This window comes from Nelumbo lutea, chromosome 2 (assembly GCF_056320005.1).
Source record: "Nelumbo lutea isolate HS-2025 chromosome 2, American lotus-T2T, whole genome shotgun sequence".
In the NCBI taxonomy this organism is placed as follows: Eukaryota; Viridiplantae; Streptophyta; class Magnoliopsida; order Proteales; family Nelumbonaceae; genus Nelumbo; species Nelumbo lutea.
Genome location: NC_142685.1, coordinates 20,590,659 through 20,609,119, shown reverse-complemented (window position 1 = coordinate 20,609,119; position 18,461 = coordinate 20,590,659). Strand labels below are relative to the sequence as shown.

Sequence of the window (18,461 nt, the reverse complement as noted above, 5' to 3'; positions counted from 1 at the left end):
AGTGAAAAGGGGTAGGATCATGTGGAGTGTCAGGGCTGCTGTTTGTTGGTCTTTGTGGGAAGAAAGAAACTCCAGGATTTTTTTGGAAAGGGAGAGGGATGTTGAGAACTTGATAGAGTTAATCCACTTAAGGGTAGTACACTAGTTGAAATCCATGGATCTGTTTACAGACTTTTTTGTGGATGTTTTGTTGAAAAATTGGAAAGAAACAGCAAATTCAGCCCAGGTTAAGAGGATCACAAGTCCTTCTTGGACCCTCCCCCCCCCCCTTCTATCGGTTATATAAAGTTGAACTTTGGTGGCAGTAGCATTGGGAATCCAGGGCAATCAAGTATTTGGGGACTTTCAGAAATGAGGAAGGGAATGCTATAGCCCTTTTCTCCGACCCAATTGGAGAGGGTGACTCTCTTAGGGCCGAAATTTCAGCAGCACAGGATGGGCTCCAAAGAGCAAGAGACCTAGACATTAAGAGGCTGATTTTTTAAGGAGATTCGGAGGTGGCAGTAAACTGGTTAAAGGAAGATAAGCCTGCATTGTAGAAATACAGCAATGAAAGGAAAAAATTAATTGGTTGGCAAAGGATATTGAAGTAAAATACAGTTGGGTTAAAAGAACTGCAAATTCCTTTGCTGGCGGGCTAGCTAAGCAAGGGGTGAATAGGGATACTATGTTTTGGGCACATGTCTTTTTTTTTTTTTTTTTTGAGAAGTATCAATTCATTAAGAGGAAAAGTACAAACAGAGAGGTACAAAGACAGCACTCAAACTACAAATCCAATGGGAGATACAAACAGACTTTCAAAGTCAAAGAGAACTGTAAAAAGAACTGTCAACTTTAAGCTGAGTCAAAGACCAGGAAAACAGCTTCCCCACAATCTTCTGCCACACTTCCTCTTCTTGACAGCTTTTGTTTTGAAATATCCTTGAGTTCTTTCTTGCCATATCGACCATAACACAGCACCTGGAATCAGATGCCATAGAACTTTTCCTTTCTTTCTTAGACCTTGTACCCTCCAGTTGTTGACGAAATCAACCATTGGTTCTGGGCAGCAACTTCTGATTGCAAAAATTCTGAGAATCCTCACCCATATTTTGAGTGAAGCTACAATGCAGTAACAAGTGGTCAACAGTCTCATCATCACTGTTGCACAAGACACATCTTTTAGAGTCGATAACCAACCCCCTCCTCAGTGATTTAAAAGGCGTGCCTAGGTGCACAGGCAAGGCGCATTTCAGGGTAATGTTGTTCGTTCATTCATCCTAATAAAATATCTTCTTAAAAAGCAATTAAAGCTATAAAATCATTGTTTATTGTGTGAAAACTAAGAATTTAAGACCTAATGTGGACTTGTTTGGGCTTGCCTTGAGGGGTGTGGCACAAAGGCGGCTCGTAGAATCAGGAATGTAATATGTTTTACATTACATTAGGTATGTGAAGTACTGCAATTGAGTGAAAAAAGATATTAGAGGTTTTACATGCTTGAAAATGTTTTATATGTTTGATTTTATTTTTAAATTCTCATTTGAATATGCTTTACATCTTATGTTTATGTATTTTAATTTTAGACAATAGGTTTTTTAAAACATTATTTTAAATTTTAACTTTATATTTTTTTAGTAATATTACGTTAAATATTTTTATTTTTTTATTTTTTTGGCATTTTTTTGAATTTTCTGACATTTTTTTATTTTTTAGCATTTTTTGTATTTTTGTGCCTTGCTTCAGAAAGGCGTGCGCCTCGCCTTGCGCCTCAGTCGCAAATTGACCCCTGTGCCTTTTTTGTGCCTTGCACTTTTAAAACACTGCCCCTCCTAACCAAGTTGTCTCTTGTAGGAATCTTATTCAGGTAAGCAACCCAAATAAAAAAAGAGACCTTTGATGGAATGTGCCTGCACCATATTACATGCACAGGAAATTCCAGATCTTCTTCCCCTTGGGCCAGTTTATCATAGAAAGATTTCACCGAGAACTGGCCTCAGCTATCTGCAAACCCAAAACCTTTTGTCTGCCGCATTGGTGTCAGTTTGAGTGTTGTACAACCTTTGAAGAAGCCTACTAAATGGTTCGATCTCCCAATCATTCAAAGCCCTTCTGAAAAGAGGATTCCAGACAAGCATCCCATCTGAAAAGAGGATTCCAGATAAGTATCCCATTTTGAGACTGGACATATTCAGCTACTTTTGCCTCCTTGTTTGTTGCAATTGCAAATAATTCTGGGAAGTCATCCTTTAGCGTATTGTTACCATACCAATGGTCTAACCAGAAATCAACTCTAGTACCCTTTCCCACTACAAATTTGATTTCCTTGATGAATTCCTTTCCAAACCGAACAACCATACGACTGATTTGCATCTCCAGGGACCCAACGTACACTTCTTGTACCATATTTTGCTTCAATTACTCACCTAGTCTCCTCCACAAACAATTCCTTTGGTTACCAAACCTCCAAAACCACTTGCCAAGTAAGGCTAAATTCATTTCCTGAATTCTTCTTAAATTCCATCCCTCCATTCTTTTTTTGTTTACACACCTTTCCCCAGTTAACTAAATGAATTTTCTTGCTCTCCTTCCACCCCATCCACAAAAAACTCTCCTCTCAATCTGGTTTGCAACTCCAGCTGGAATTGGATATAAGGAAAGCAAGAAACCCCCCTCTGTTTGTAATCCTTTCTTAATTGGACTCGATGAATTTTTGTTATTGATCAAAAAAAAATGAAACCTTAAGAGAAATAACCTCCCAAAGTTTTTGGTAGAAACCAAGGGGTGGGGAGTATCTGGGCCTAGGGACTTATCTGCTAATATATCTGTAGAGAACACTGACGTGGGCCCCACGGCTGTGGTCCCCATGGTGTTCGTATGACAGCACATGTAATCTTTGTTAGTTATGTCAGTGTTGGTTGGTAGTTATTTTAGACAGCTTGTTATTTCAGTTTATTATTGTTTTATTTGCCATGTAAGCATTAAGGGCAATTCTGCCCTTTCCTACAATTAGTGAACATAACATATAAATATTGAGAGAGTGGCGGCGGCAGAATCATTCGATCTGTCCCACCTTTTCAAAACCCTTGTGTACTTCTTCTTTCTTCTTCTTCTTCTCCCTCTTTCCTTCTACTTTTCTCAATCTGAAATCCTTTGGAATCCAAGACTGACTGTAGTCTTGATCAACTAATTGGTATCAGAACCTATCTAGAGTTTCTCATGTGTGTCTAGTCCATCCGACCACATGAGAACTGTCTAGGGCTGAAAGCTTACAAAGGACTGTTCGTTGGCTGATTCTTGGAGGTTACCAGAAAGGTTTAGCAGCTGTCCGAAGGTTTGTAGAGGCTTGGAGAGTGTTTTGGTAATCAGGAAGAATCAGAGAAGGTTAGGGTTCAAGCCACGATTGAAGGTAGCGATCAGAGTTTTCTGGGTAAGTTTTTATTTTTCCCTTGAGATTGCTATCAGTCAAGATAGTTGGACCTATCTGGGAGGAGCGGCCAAACTCTCCTTTATTTTCTCAGAGGCGGTAATCCTTTGGAAGGTGCGGCTGAGCACTGTTTATGTTCTCACAAAGGTTTTCCTAACCCTACGATTAAAACCCTAATTCTGCTTCAGCATTACAGGTTGTTTTCTAAGTGGTTTCTAGACCTGTTTCGACTTCCGAGCCTGTTTTGGGGGTGAAAACTGTTATCGGACTGATTATATTCTGACTGCCGATTGGTTTCAGATCAGATCTGAACTGATTTCATACAGATTTCTGACTGTGATCAGTTATTTAAGTGTTGTTTTCTATTGCAATAGCGCCAATAGTTCTTAATTACTGATTCTTAACCAAGAATGGAGTTCAAAAATCAGGGGGAAGCTGTCTTTGGGAACAGCAGTTCTGGTAATATGTCTGAGACTGCGTTTCAGATTACAACTGTGACATTTGACGGATCCAATTACTTGGAATGGGCCCAATCGGCCATGATGGCTATTGGGGAAAGGGGAAAACTTAGCTACCTATTGAGATATGTGAAAGAACCTTCCAAGGAAGACCCAATGTATACCAAGTGGGTTCAGAAGAACTACTTGGTTATGACATGGTTGTGCAACTCTATGCAGCCACATATCAGCCGAAATTACTTGTGGGCAAAGACAGCCAAGGAGATATGGGATGTCATGAAAGAGACCTACTCCGAACCCCTTAATGTTGTTAGAGCCTATGAACTGAAGTGTGAGGTAAATAACCTCAAACGAGGAGAGAAACCGGTCTTTGTTTATTTCTCTACCTTGAAATCTCTGTGGTATGAAATTGACCATCTGGAGACTCTTGAGTGGGAAAGTCCAAAAGATGCACAGACCCATAGAAAGCAAGTCGAGACCAATAGGATGTTTGAATTTCTGGCTGGCTCGAATTCTGATTATGACATTGTGAGACAGCAGATACTGACAAGAGACAGTGTGACCTTATCTCAAGCCTACTCCCTGGTGCATAGTGAAGAAACTAGAAGAAAGGTTATGATGCGGCATCAGTCCTTTCCCCCAGCCCTAGCAGCAATTAAACCTAAGTCTGGGGGTGATACAGAAAGGGACATGAAGAAGGAAGATAAACGGGATCTAGTATGTGAACATTGTAAGAAACCCAAGCATACGAAAGATACATGTTGGACGTTGCACATTCATTTAGTCCCAGCAAAACTAAGGAATAAAAGGGATAATGCTCATATGGCTGTGAATACCAATTTTGCATCCTCATCGGGCACAAAAGGCATGCCCCTAGATACCTTAGCTGTTGTTCGGGCTGCCCTAATACAGTTGGAAAAGGAGATTGGGAATTCAGCTCAATCATCTCAGTCACCATCGGCCCCTGCCACATCAGCATTTGCCCATTCAAGTACTCGGGCCTCAGCTTACCATGCTTCAGCTCCAAGTAACACTGAACATTGTTGGGTAATAGACTCAGGTGCATCTGACCATATGACTAGCTTACCATCACTATTCACTACTTATCACTTATCTTCTGGTAGAGATGAAGTATCCATTGTTGATGGCTCCCTTGTTCCCATTTCTGGCAAGGGTGACATCAAGTTATTTGATACCATCTCCTTATCCTTAGTCTTGCATGTTCCTAAACTTGATACTAATTTGCTTTCAATCAGTAGTATTACGAAGCATCAGAACTGTTCAGTAACATTTTTCCCTGGCCGATGTGTTTTTCAGGACTTTGGAGACGAGGAAGGTGATTGGGACTGGCCGTGAGACGAATGGGATCTATCTACTTGGAGAGAGTTCTCATTAGAAAGAGCCTGTGGATAAGAAGTCTTTTGTCTCTCAGTCTGTGAGTCCGGTTATGCTCTGGCATAACCGGTTAGGTCATTTATCTTTTCGGTCTTTGAAGAGTCTGTTTCCTACTTTGTTTGAGTCTGTTGAGATGTGAGAGTTGTGAGCTTGCCAAACATTGTAGAACATCTTATTCCTTGAGTAATAAAAGAAGTAGTAATTATTTTTATATTGTGCACACCGATGTTTGGGGCCCGTATCACATCCCTTCTATGGGAGGTACAGATATTTTCTATTGTTTGTTGATGACTATATCCGTTTTTCTTGGGTCTACCTTATACGCTCTCGAGATGAGGTTCCCGCTTTGACCCAAAACTTTCATCAGATGATTTTAACCCAGTTTGGGGCCAAAACCAAAATCCTCAGATCTGATAATGCAAAAGAATACTTTGCCAAGCCACTGGCCTCTTATCTACTCGATCATGGGGTTATTCACCAGAGCACTTGTCCTCATACACCACAGCAAAATGGGGTTGTCGAGAGGAAGAATAGGCACATTTTGGAGGTGGCTAAAAGTATTATGTTTACCTCCAATGTGTCTATCCGTTTCTGGGGTGATGCTATCCTCACGGCAATGTATCTCATTAATCGGGTTCCCTCACGGGTTCTTGACATGAAGCCTCCGTTAATCCTTCTATACCCAGACAAGGAGTTGTTTACTGTTCCTCTTAAAACCTTTGGTTGCACCTGCTTTGTTCAGATTCTTGAACCTCATCATTCCAAATTTGACCCTAAGGCCTCCAAATGCATTTTTCTCTGTTATGCACAATCTCAAAAGGGTTATTGCTGCTATGATCCTGTTTCGGGGAGGAGATTTGTTTCGATGGATGTCACCTTCTTTGAGGAGGTACCCTATTATCCTAGGGCTTCTCCTTAGGGGGAGAGTAGTGAGAATTTGGGTCTTTTTCCTCAGGGGGAGCGCAGTGAGAGTGAGGTTAACTCATCTGAGGTTCCTTTACCCATTCCATTGAGTGATGAGGGTTGTAATGGTGAGGGTTGTCAGAGGGATCAGGAGTTGAAAGTCTATCACAGGCAATGGAGGCAGGTTGATTTCGGTCATCAGCAGTCCAAGCCAGCCCCAATTCCTTCTGCGGATCCAGATCCAGGTACTACAGTCCCCTTATCAAGTCCAAGACCCATTGAGATACCTTCCACTATTGCTACTTTCCTTCCTTCGGATAACCTTGACCTCCCTATTGCGGTCCGTAAAGGGAAGCAGCGTTGCATCACATCCACAGCTCACTGCATTTCCCAGTTTCTATCCTATGATCATCTGTCTCCTTCTTACAGGTCCTTTCTTACTTCCATTGTTGATATTCCTATCCCCAGAACAGTGCAAGAAGCTTTGTCAGTTCCTGAGTGGAAAGATGCAATGAAAGTTGAAATGGATGCCCTTTCGAAAAATAATACTTGGGAGCTGGTTGACCTACCCAAAGAAAAGAAGCCGGTTGGATGTAAATGGGTATTTACTGTGAAACATAATTCTAATGGCTCCATTGAAAGGTACAAAGCCCGGTTGGTTGCAAAAGGATTTACTCAGACTTATGGTATAGACTACTTGGAGACTTTTGCCCTAGTAGCCAAGATGACCACTATTCGAGTTCTATTAGCCCTTGCAGCAAGTTACTCTTGGCCCTTGTTCCAGATGGACGTTAATGCCTTTCTGAATGGAAACTTACAGGAAGAAGTCTACATGCAGTTGCCCCCTAGATTTTATGATGCAGAGACAGGTAAGAAGGTTTGCCGACTAAATAAGGCATTGTATGGACTAAAGCAGTCCCCTAGAGCTTGATTTGATAGATTCAGACAAGCCCTTGGAAAATTCGTCTATGTACAGGCCCAGTCAGATCATACATTGTTCGTTAAAAGAGTGAACTATTCCTTGACCTTGCTTGCTGTATATGTGGATGATATTGTAGTGACAGGGAATAATAATAGTGAGATTGAGTCCCTCAAACAGCTCCTTCATCAAGAGTTTGAGGTGAAAGATCTTGGTGCACTGCGATATTTTTTTGGTATTGAGGTTGCTAGATCTAAACAGGGGATTTTATTTCTCAAATGAAGTATGTTCTAGATCTGTTGGCGGAAACTGAAAAGTTAGTGTCAAGCCTGCAGATACACCCATTGAACAGAATCACAAGATCAGTGCAGAGGGTGGAGAGCCTCTTGAAGATAAAGCTATGTTCCAACGATTGGTTGAAAAGCTCCCATCTCTGTCTCACACGGCCAGACATCAATTATGCAGTCAGTGTTGTCAGCCAGTACATGCATTCCCCTAGAACTACTCATCTTCTTGCAATTGAGAGAATATTAGCATACTTGAAGAGATGTCCAGGTAGAGGTATACTATTCAAGAATAATAATCACATGAAGGTGGAGGTCTATACAGATGCTGATTGGGCTGAGAGTGCTGATGACAAGAGGTCTACCTCTGGATATTGTGCCCTTGTAGGAGGTAACCTTGTCTCTTAGAGGAATAAGAAACAAAGCATTGTTTCTCGCTCTAGTGCTGAAGCTGAATACAGATCAATGGCTAATGGAGTGGCTGAAATCACTACTTGAAGAGTTGGGTATTGATTATGAGAAGCCATTGATGTTGTATTGTGATAATCAGGCGGCTATTAATTTAGCTACAATCCGGTGCAACATGACAAAACTAAACATATCAAAGTTGATCGACATTTTGTCAGAGAAAGGGTCTCATCACAAGAAGTGCGTCTCCTGTATATCACCTCCAACATGCAGCTCGCAGATCTTCTCACCGAGGTTGTTCCAATGAAGAAGTTAGAGGCAGACCTATGCAAGTTGGGAATGACAAATATCTATTCCCAAATTGAGAGGGAGTGTAGAGAACACTGATGTGGGACTCACGGATGTGGTCCCCACGGTGTTCGTATGACAGCACATGTAATCTTTGTTAGTTATGTCAGTGTTAGTTGGTAGTTATTTTAGACAGCTTGTTATTTCAGTTTATTATTGTTTTATTTGCCATGTAAGCATTAAGGGCAATTCTGCCCTTTCCTACAACTAGTGAACATAACATATAAATATTGAGAGAGTAGCGGCGACAGAATCATTCAATCTGTCCCTCCTTTTCAAAACCCTTGTGTACTTCTGCTTTCCTCTTCTTCTTCTCCCTCTTTCCTTCTACTTTTCTCAATCTGAAATCCTTTGGAATCCAAGACTAACTGTAGTCTTGATCGACTACTATATTAATCTAATTTAACCCATCTATGTCTCAACTTATGTCTTTCAACTAATCTAGATTCATTTTAAGTTGTCTTATCTACTCATCTTCTTTCCTCCCAAAGTCCCTGTACCATCCATTATTTTAGTCAGGACATCACCATTGCAGGAAGAACTGCAGTGTAAGACAAATCCTGATGATCCTCGGTAGCCACAGAAAAAGATTCTTCAAGGTTACCTAAAATGAAAGAAAATTAATGATGACTCGTGTCAGAGTTTTCATGTAAGCACCAAACTAAATAAATCTACCATTTAATGTTATTCCACACAGAATACTTACATTATCCATATCACTAGTATTCATAAAAAATACAAAACAGGGAATACTAGCCTAAACACTAAAAACAAACCATGTTGTCAATACGTGAGAGCCTTACCTCAGATTCCATCAGTGTCCTCATTACTGACCTTTCAGCCAGTATTTAAGGCCTGAGCCCTGAATCATAAAACCTTGAATCACATTTATTCCTTGTCAAGGAAAGGGCTAAGGAACTAAAATCCAACAAGTTTCCATCTCATGTAAACTAATAACCAATCATAATCCCTTTTATCCTCAATTCTCCAAGAACAAATTACAGATACTTTTCTTTGCCCAAAAAAAAATCTAGGTGGGCATAGAGCTTCCATTATACAAAAGTTCAATAAACACCTATTCTAGCTAAGGCGTCTCTTATTGAGTTAACCTATCCAAGGATCCGCTTACTTTTACCAAGAAAGATAGTAGGATTTCTCTGCAAAGGTAGCTAGCAAGTCTCTGAGGGCTCTGGCTAGTTCTTTCACTCTATTTAATCATATTTCCAGAATCCTATTCAATCACCGAGGTAGATGAGACAAGACGACTTAATAGAGGTGCAACTTGAGCAGGCTCAGTTTAGGATTTTGTCAAAATTTGAAAGGGCCCAGTCCGAAGGCCTGAGCCTGAAGCAGTGTAAAATGCTAACTTAGGTCAACCCGGGTTGCACCCCTATGACAGCAATTCAGGCCACAGTACAAGAGTAGCCACCTTGACCTTGTTTGGATTTTATCACATTATGAAGGTACCCTATCACAAATCTTATGTACTAACTGAAACTTATTGTGGTGCTTAAATAACATGCTTATAATTTCCTAAGCCTTCCTAGGTCTCCATGTGCATAGAGGAGTGGCAAATGGGTGGATTGAGTTGGGTTGGGTGTGGGTCGAAGATCAACCCATCCACCATCCATATCCATTAATGATCCTAATAACCTTACACGTATATGGATGGTAACTCAACCTAACCCTCAGTCCCTCACCCAGACTAATCTACCCATACTCAACCTCTTCAACTGGACATTGACAGTTAAAGTAGTTCAATACTCTTCTATAGGGCCCTCCTGTTTAGTTGATTTGATATGATACTCAATAGAACACACATTCAAGTTATGGCCAATAACCTTGACCACAGTAGGCTCCAACCTTGTACTGCCTAATATCTTCCATCATGGTTCGCTATTTTAACTACAGTTCCAAAATGTGTCATTGAGATGCTCCAAATAATTTGGTATTCTAGTGAGATCCAAACAACAACAAATTTCAGGTTTTATTTACTATTTCTGGCTTAAACTGTTAAACCTGGTATCCATCCAAAAAAATGCTAAACCAGGTTAATGCTGATTCACTCAGATTATAAGTCAGGTTTAATCTTGTATATTCAAAATTCCAGAAAGGGCATAAAGATGACCCCAATACTTTTGTATTGCCATGAGATTCGAAGTATGTGAAATTTTAGATTTTGTTTATTATTTCTGACTTCAACTAGTAAACCAGGTTAACCCTGATTCTCTCAGATTATAACCTGGGGTTCAATCTTGAATACTTGGGGTTTCAATTGGATATGAAATTGTGACCACACGTAGGATGATAATTATTCTAACTGATACATCTATGTATCACTACAGTCACGCATGGAAGTCAGTCTAAACAATCACAATGCAATGGACTCACTGCCAGGCATGCTTGCAAGCCACATCACCAAATCTGTCATTTAAGTGAAATCCATAACTTTTCTCCTAAAAAATGACAAATACAGTTGTTATCCTAAGCTGTTACAACTCACAACTACAAATAAATATTGAGTCATCCAATGGATAAACATGACACAACCTAACCCATCCACTTAAGTTCGACCCAAATGGGTTGCCAACCCATATTGACCTGCAAGGAAGATGAATGGGTTTACATGGGTTACAAGTAGAAGGGTTGAGTGGGTTGGGTCAGAAATTGCCACCCCTATGCATAATAGACAAAAAAATGGTAAATCATAACTTCTAACTTCTATCCTTTTATTGTCCATTTCCTTCAAGGAACAAGAACTAAATTCCATGCTTTATTTATTTGGAAATGCTGTGTAATGATACACTATCATGGAGGTTGTATGTTGCCATATTGGTACATATAAGCTATCTGCATTACCTCTGAACCCAGTAAACACCCAACTGAGCACTTAGCAGATAGAGATAACAGGAGTTTTTGGCCATTCAAAGAACAATCAAATACTTAATATATCAAAGAGGGATAATCAAGAAACTCAATAAGATATAAACTAAATCACCACAAAAAGATACCTTAACCCAGTACTGAGCTTTGTCGAATGACTCAGGACTTGTTATATCATATACAACAACTGCAACAGCAGCTCCTCGATAGTAAAGGGGTGCCAAAGCAGCATATCTGAGAAAACAGTTTATCAACATAAAAGGCAGTTGAAACTTGAAAGTTGATATACTGAATTTAATTGTGGTGGAAGAGCAAACCATGGTTCAAAATATCGATGTGCCCCTGTGTATCAGCAGGGGTGTATCGGTACTTAAATTGACGCCCTTTTATATTTTTTTTAGTTTTTTCAAATTTTGGTTTTTGGGCATATTTTTAACCATATTTTTTATTAAAAAAAGAGTGGTTCCCGAAACACCTTTAAATAGGCGTATCAAGCCACCAATATGATACGATACGCCCGATATGGGGCGTATCATAATCAAAATTTTGAACCTTGGAGCAAACAATTAGGAAAGGGAAGAGTCTAGGGCTGTCAATTGTCCAGGTCAACCCAACAGACCCTATTATGTAGGGTCTCATCTATATTTTGAGTACCAGTTATAATAGGGTCAGGATTGGGTTTACCTGTTCCAAACCGTTTGTGCATATGTATATCTATACCTTTATCTATCTATCTAAATGTGTGTGTGTGTACATATCAAAATTTCCAGGATAAAGTCCTGTCGGTAATAACCTGGTCCAGATTAATAGTAGAGCTAGTTCTGGGCCTATTGCTTACAGACCCAAAGGTCTGGTACAGGACTAGGTCTGGGTGCTTCCTAATCAATTTGGGACCAGGTCTACCCTGACCCAGCCCAGACCCAACCCATTGGCGGTCCTTGGGGGAGACATATATTTTAAAATGAGTAATACCTTGGGTTTGTGTGTCAAAGGACTGATATATTCATTCCATTCAAAATTATGGATTCAGGCCATTGAAATTATCATGACACACCTTTCCTGGCCTGCAGTGTCCCAAATTTCAAATTTTACAGTTGTAGAATCATGCAAAGCTATTGTCTGTGACAAAAATGAAGCTCCAACAGTCACCTGAAAACATTGTAAATCAACAAGATAAGCAACTCTACATAACTAAAATGCCATGAGTAAATCTGTTGGAGAATACTATATTGTAAGCAATAGTAAAGTAACTCAATCAAGCACTATAGGAAATTTTTTATGCATTGATAAATGCACCAGTGAGGGAGTTATTTGGATATTGGTGCAACCTAAAGGTTCTTAAACATAAGGACATAAAAAAAGAACATGGATGCAGGTGCTGAAGGAAAAAGTGAAAGCTCAGTTATTTAACAGAACGGATGGCCCTACAAAGAGAAGAGTAGAGAACAGGACACCTGCAGCCAACCCACTTGGATGGGATAACATAGACCATCTGGTTCTTACCTTGGAATTTGGATCAAACTGTCCACGAACAAAGCGAAGAACAATACAGCTTTTACCAACACCAGAGTCCCCCAGCAGCACCAGCTACATGCAATGTTGAAATATCAGATCGGTTCCATTTAATTATTTTTTTATTTTTTCAATTGCGAACAAGGAAGACAGTTGGAAATGAGAGTGAGTCATTTGAGCAGTTTCCTTATTCCTAATACTTGCCTACCCACACAACTTGCATGCATTTCATCTAACACCAGCTGATGACAAAGAGCATCTGACAATTCAGAAATGTCGTCCTAATGGCATTTCCTTGCCTCATTTACATTTATTATTTCCTAATATATTTCAATATGCAATTAAAGCACCATGATTTATAGAAAATTCCAATCAACTTTTCCTCTAGGATAGAATTGAACTATATATTCTTTTCCCATTGAATTTTGCTAGGCTGATCCTGTATCCCATCACTGATCCCAAGAACAAGAAAAAGAGGGGGGTTGCATCATGCTAACAACAGGCAAAAAAGAATGACAAACCTTTATGAACATGGGTCCAGAATGATTGAGTCATTTTTTCCCCCTGATCAGAAATAGAGTATTATAAAAGAGAAAGAGAGAACAGATGCAGAAAATGTCCTGGCTCCAAAAAAGGAAAACAACAAGGTATCCTCAAAAAGAAGTCTCTATTATAATGTCTATCATTCACTTATTTGCTCATGGATTCTTATACAAAAGATGAACCAGCACGGCTTTTTGTGTAAACGAGTTATGTCTTTCATGATTAGATCCCTATGTTCAAACCATACTCTTTGTCACAAGTTGGTAATCCATTTCAAATGTGACTAGGTAGTTGGGAATAAATTCTTTTTTATCAAGAGTTCGCATTAGTAAACCACACTGAGACATTCAATTTCAATAGGATGGCACAAACATAATAAATGTTGAAACTTTATGTAAATGCATCACCTCCCCCATGGTTTTACCCTTTTCTTCCCTACTTCCTCATCCCTAACTCCACCAACCAAAGCTCCAATTAAACACCCTCAAAGTCCTAGCTAAGATCCACTAATTGTCCCAGGTATCAAAAGTCAACCAGCATCCACCATAGACCATGAGGAAAAGGAGGTCAGAGTTTCCATACCAAGGGACCAGCGTACCTTCACTCTCACATTTTTTGACTCAGTTGCTCCGGCAACCTGAGAATTCAAACTATCCAACCGTCCAGAAGTCGTCCTATCTACAAACACCACACAACCAGAATTAATTAAAGCTCTAGACCCATCATCGATTAAGCAAATATATCCAATGCAAGACAAAGCAAAACTATAAATCTCTGCAGACTTCAAAAGTAGCGGGCGATTATCCACCGTAACACGAGCAATCAACTTCCATACACCACAAATAAAAGAATACAATAGAAACTAGAAACTAAAGATATGCAAAGGGAATAAGAATTAAGAGGTGAAGGAAGATCCAACTCAGTGATTTGCTATGATGAAAACCGAATTTTGGTAAAAAAAATTCCAATCGAATTCGAAGGAAGTTGTTTTACCCGGAAGAGAAGAGGAGCAACCCATGTCGCCGTGAGAGCGTCTGATTATCTAGGGTTCTATTGGAAGAGAGAAACCGATGCTTCGATCTAATGGCGCGTGTACTCTGTTGTTGGTTTATTTATGCTCTAGAATATGGAGAATTCGCAGAAGTCTAGAATATGGAGGGGGTGGGTCCTCAGTCCACTAGAGAAGTAGGAAATAAGCCGTTTTCTTCTGTCCTTTTTAATAGCAAATAGGAAAAAGGTTTAGGAAACGGATAAAAGGAAAGGCTTCCATTCAACTGCCATCAGGTTTGTTTGGTTTGGACTATTTGGAGTCTTGCCGCCATGATCTTCTGGTCTTCCATCACCATCCATCAGCTGGAGAGCGATGGGCCAGGTCGAGTTCACCAACGCGCGTCTATTACGATTCAGAATTTCGGGTTTTTTTTTTTGTATTTTTCCCTCCGTTCCTCGAAGGTGTACTTGATTAGCACGTGGCAATGTTAGACCATCATAAAATCTCTATAATTATTAGTTATTATACTCGGAGATGAATGATGATGATAGTAATAATGTATTTTTTAATTATTTATATTTATATATATATATATAAAATAATAGGAGTGAGCAAGAAATTTTGAAAAACTGAATCTAACTAAAAAAACTTATTGAAAATTCGATTAATCAAACCGATTGGTTTGGTATTAAAAAAAAAACAAAGGTATCAATTCACTTTTGGTTAACCAATATAGAAAACCAGCAATTAACTGAACAGACCGGTACACATATAATTCTATATATTTTAGGTATATTATGTATATTATATATTTTTCTATTTTCTATATATATATATAAATTAATAAATATGCACTATATACAAATATATATATATATATATATTTTTATAATATATATATAATATTATTTATTATTTAAAATATAATATTTTATATATATTTCTGATTTTTTATTATATCTTTATATCTTTTTTTATAATATATATTATAAATATAAAAATTGCAAATCAACAAACTGAACCGGCCAACCAGTTAACCGGTCGGGTTTGGTTCGGTTTTGGTTGCCTATTTTCAAAAACCAGTGATACCAATTTGGTTCCAAAAATAAGCCCATGGTTCAGCTAGCCTTAACCTAACCCAACCCAAAGTTACATCGAGTTCATATTTTTCAACCCTAACCCTAGCCCAAACTTCAACCCAACCCTACCTTTTCGAGTTGGGTTCAAGCTAACCTGGCCCAAGTTGCAACCCTTGTTTCTCTTATTGTTATAGGAATCATAATATTTCAATACAAAAAGGGCCAATCAAGTTCTGAATTTCTCTTTGTTAAATCAAGTGAGATTATTTTCTTAGTATTTTAAATATTACATTCCAGGTTTATTATTTTTCTCATTCATTTTGTTGTCATTTTTTTGCATATACCAAATTAAATAAATTGTTTATTGGATGACCATAAATCTAATATCAACTATATTGATGATTCTTTGTATGTTTCCTTTATTCTAAATCGCTCACTTGAATAATTTGAGAACTTTACATTTTGAAACATGAAATGTAAAATATTTATAATTATTAGTTGATTAATTATTATTTTATTTAATGATTAAAGGCTGAAACTGATTACTTATAAATTTCTATTATTTTATGAATATTTTTACCTTCTACCGCACCAACTTTGATATATTATATGTTATTTTTAGCAATTTATAAAATGTATTTAATTTGTTCATGGACTTTGAGGCTTATGCCTCTCTCAACGCCTTATGGCTTATACCTCCTCTTTTTGGAGTATTATGCCTCCACTACGACTTTGCCTTCTAAAACCTTGGCCGTGCCTCTTACCACCGAAGCTTTTTCTTTTTTTTTTTTTTGTCTTTTGGTACTAGGCTTTGAATATCTTCAATTTTCCACACTTCCATTAAATTTGTTATACACATGTAAGAGAGCATTTATGACAATCTAAATGGAAGTGCGGAAAAGGCAGAGGAAAAAAAAACGTGTACGATAAATCGGAGGGCAAATATTTTAAACTAACTGTGTGGTTTAGCTTTGTCTAATGCTATCCCTATTGATGCAAAAAATACCACTATCGTTAAATATTGATGGATGGGCTGAAATATCAGTTTTACCCTTTTATTAAATCCCCTTCAAGAGATTTTCTCTCTCTATCTCCACTTTCTTGACATACAGTAGAATGTCAACAAAGCCACTATTGCCACCACTGCAACTTTTGAAAGCAGTGGTCATCACTAATGAAAACCAGCCAAGATCCTAGCACGTGTCCTCCCAACCGACGATCCCAAAAACCTTTAACAAATTGCTGACGATTCCTCAGAGCACAAGTATTTTCTGATGGAGATTGGAAAGACCTTGGTGATTGACGAGGGTTTATCCTACGCAGTGTATGTTTTGCAGCACCACTAGAATGTGTTGATGTAAGTGTGAATCATACTGCACAAGGGGTGGTGGACACGAAAAAAGAGCTATTCGGGAAGGCGAGTGGTGAGCTGACTCATAGTGCGGAAAGAAGAACCAACTAATGTAGAAGGCCATGTCGGGAATATTTGTTTCATTCATAAAGACGATAGTGGAGGGCAACAATGGGTTCAAAGGGGTGAAGTGCCTAGTGGATGTGAGCGGAAGTGACAGGGATCACCTGTCGATGAAACTATACAAGCATCCCCGTGTTTGAGAAGGAATCAATTTTGACATGCCAATGGTGACAAAAGCCCCAAATATTCTTGGCGTGACGCACGTCGGTGGAGATATGTTCGAGTCTACTCCAGCCAACAAGAAGAAGGTGGATGTATCCCGCAGCACCCAACGACATTTTTCTCTCTCTCCCTCTATCTCTCTCCCATTCCTCTTTCGCTTGCTTTGTTTGGCACTTTTCTATCCGCCACCTCTCTTTCCCTATCGTCTCCTTATCTCTCATTCTCTTCCCGCTATTTCTCCCTCTTTCTTTCTCCCCTCCTCTTTCAATTCATCTATACCCACCACCGCCGCTGCAACTTCAGCAACGGATTTGGTACTTTTCTCTCTGCCACATCTCTTTCCCTCTCGTATCCATATCTCTCATTCTTTCTTTCTCCCCCATCTCCCCCTCCTTTTTCACTTCCTCTATTCCGCCACTGTCGATGATGGAAAGCATTGGATGGAAGCAAAATGGAGGGGTCTTGATCATATAAATCAAAACTCCTGAATCCGATTCCACTTGCTTGAAACCTTGAGAAACCGCAAGACACTATTTCTACTAAACCTGCTCTCAGAGCCACAACTTCCACTTCCAAATCCGAGGAACACGGAAAGGAATAATCTACTGCAAGGAAGCCGACTCAAATCTGAAAATACATCCAAAAGCTGCATCATCAAGACAAAGAAGGCTAGAGAAAAAGTGGGCTATTTTGATCCCAACAGAGATAGGGCAGACACACGGTTTTCAGATGCAATACCAAGGTCACCTTGTGGTTGCAAGTGTGGAGTCCGGAGACGAGAGTTCAAAGATTTGATTCCCTTCGAGTGTTTTATGATATCTAGTTTAATAACATTTCAGATCAGTGCCTTGTTTTATTTAGAAAGAGAAAAGGAGGAGAAAATGAAGAGAGAGAGAAGAGAGAGAGGTTGGAGGAAGAAGGGCTGCCAACCGGGAGACGGGATATGTTCCTCACACTTCGACGCCTTACATTTGCATCCATGCATTCAGAACATTTTCCGTGAATAATAATTTAAAAGTACAAGAGATGTTTCCAATGCATGATAGGATGTGCTTGTGAGGCGCCCTTTGTGAGAAGCAGATCCGGTCTGGATCGAAAGGAAGGGGACGAGTGTAACATTGGGTTTTAAAAAAAATTAAAACCTCACATGGTGTCACGAGTTGGTCAATTGTCAAAAACAGGGTAGGGTTAGACAATAGTGAAATAGTAGGAGCATACTTAATCAATTAGTTAAACCATAAGGATAATTTAAGAAATTTACCCTAAATCGGATTAACTGAATGCTATAAGTTATAACTATTCAACAAGCTATGGGACCAATGATGATATTCTACAAGTGAGAGTCCTATTTATTTTTTTACCATGGGTGTGGAAAATAATCATTGGCTTAGATTTTGGGGACATGCTACCCTAGAGCTGTGTAGCCCCTCTGTTATTATTCCATTTAAAAAAAAAAAAGTGGAACCAATTATAACCCCATGCCATCATAGGTGTGGAGCAAGGTACCATTGTTTTCACATCCTGCTGAATAGCTATCCAAGAGAAACTAGAAGCAAAGTAGCCATTTGGGGAGACCAAATATGCTCCCCACACCCGACGCCTTATGGGTGCCTCACACACACACATCCTATCATGCATTGGGAACATCTCCCATACTTATTAGTTATTATTCATGGGAGATGTTCCCAATGCACGG

The 18,461-nt window shown here is 39.2% G+C and overlaps 1 protein-coding gene across 2 annotated transcripts in view; it reads right to left on the bottom strand.

Moving 5' to 3' along the window:
* LOC148869039 (ras-related protein RABF1-like) overlaps nt 1-14,457 on the bottom strand; it is a 31,110-nt gene extending 16,653 nt beyond the window's left edge. Inside the window, exons 1-5 of one of the 2 annotated variants that reach the window (XM_088970623.1) lie at nt 14,053-14,457; nt 13,658-13,737; nt 12,508-12,591; nt 12,059-12,153; nt 11,133-11,238 (exon numbers count right to left, since the gene is read on the bottom strand). In XM_088970623.1, the coding sequence (XP_088826749.1) occupies nt 11,133-11,238; nt 12,059-12,153; nt 12,508-12,591; nt 13,658-13,737; nt 14,053-14,077 (390 nt within the window). In that variant the 5' untranslated portion in view covers nt 14,078-14,457. The remainder of the gene's footprint in view (nt 1-11,132; nt 11,239-12,058; nt 12,154-12,507; nt 12,592-13,657; nt 13,738-14,052) is intronic. The other variant, XM_088970624.1, reaches the window with a different exon arrangement.
* Nucleotides 14,458-18,461: the final 4,004 nt, after the last annotated feature.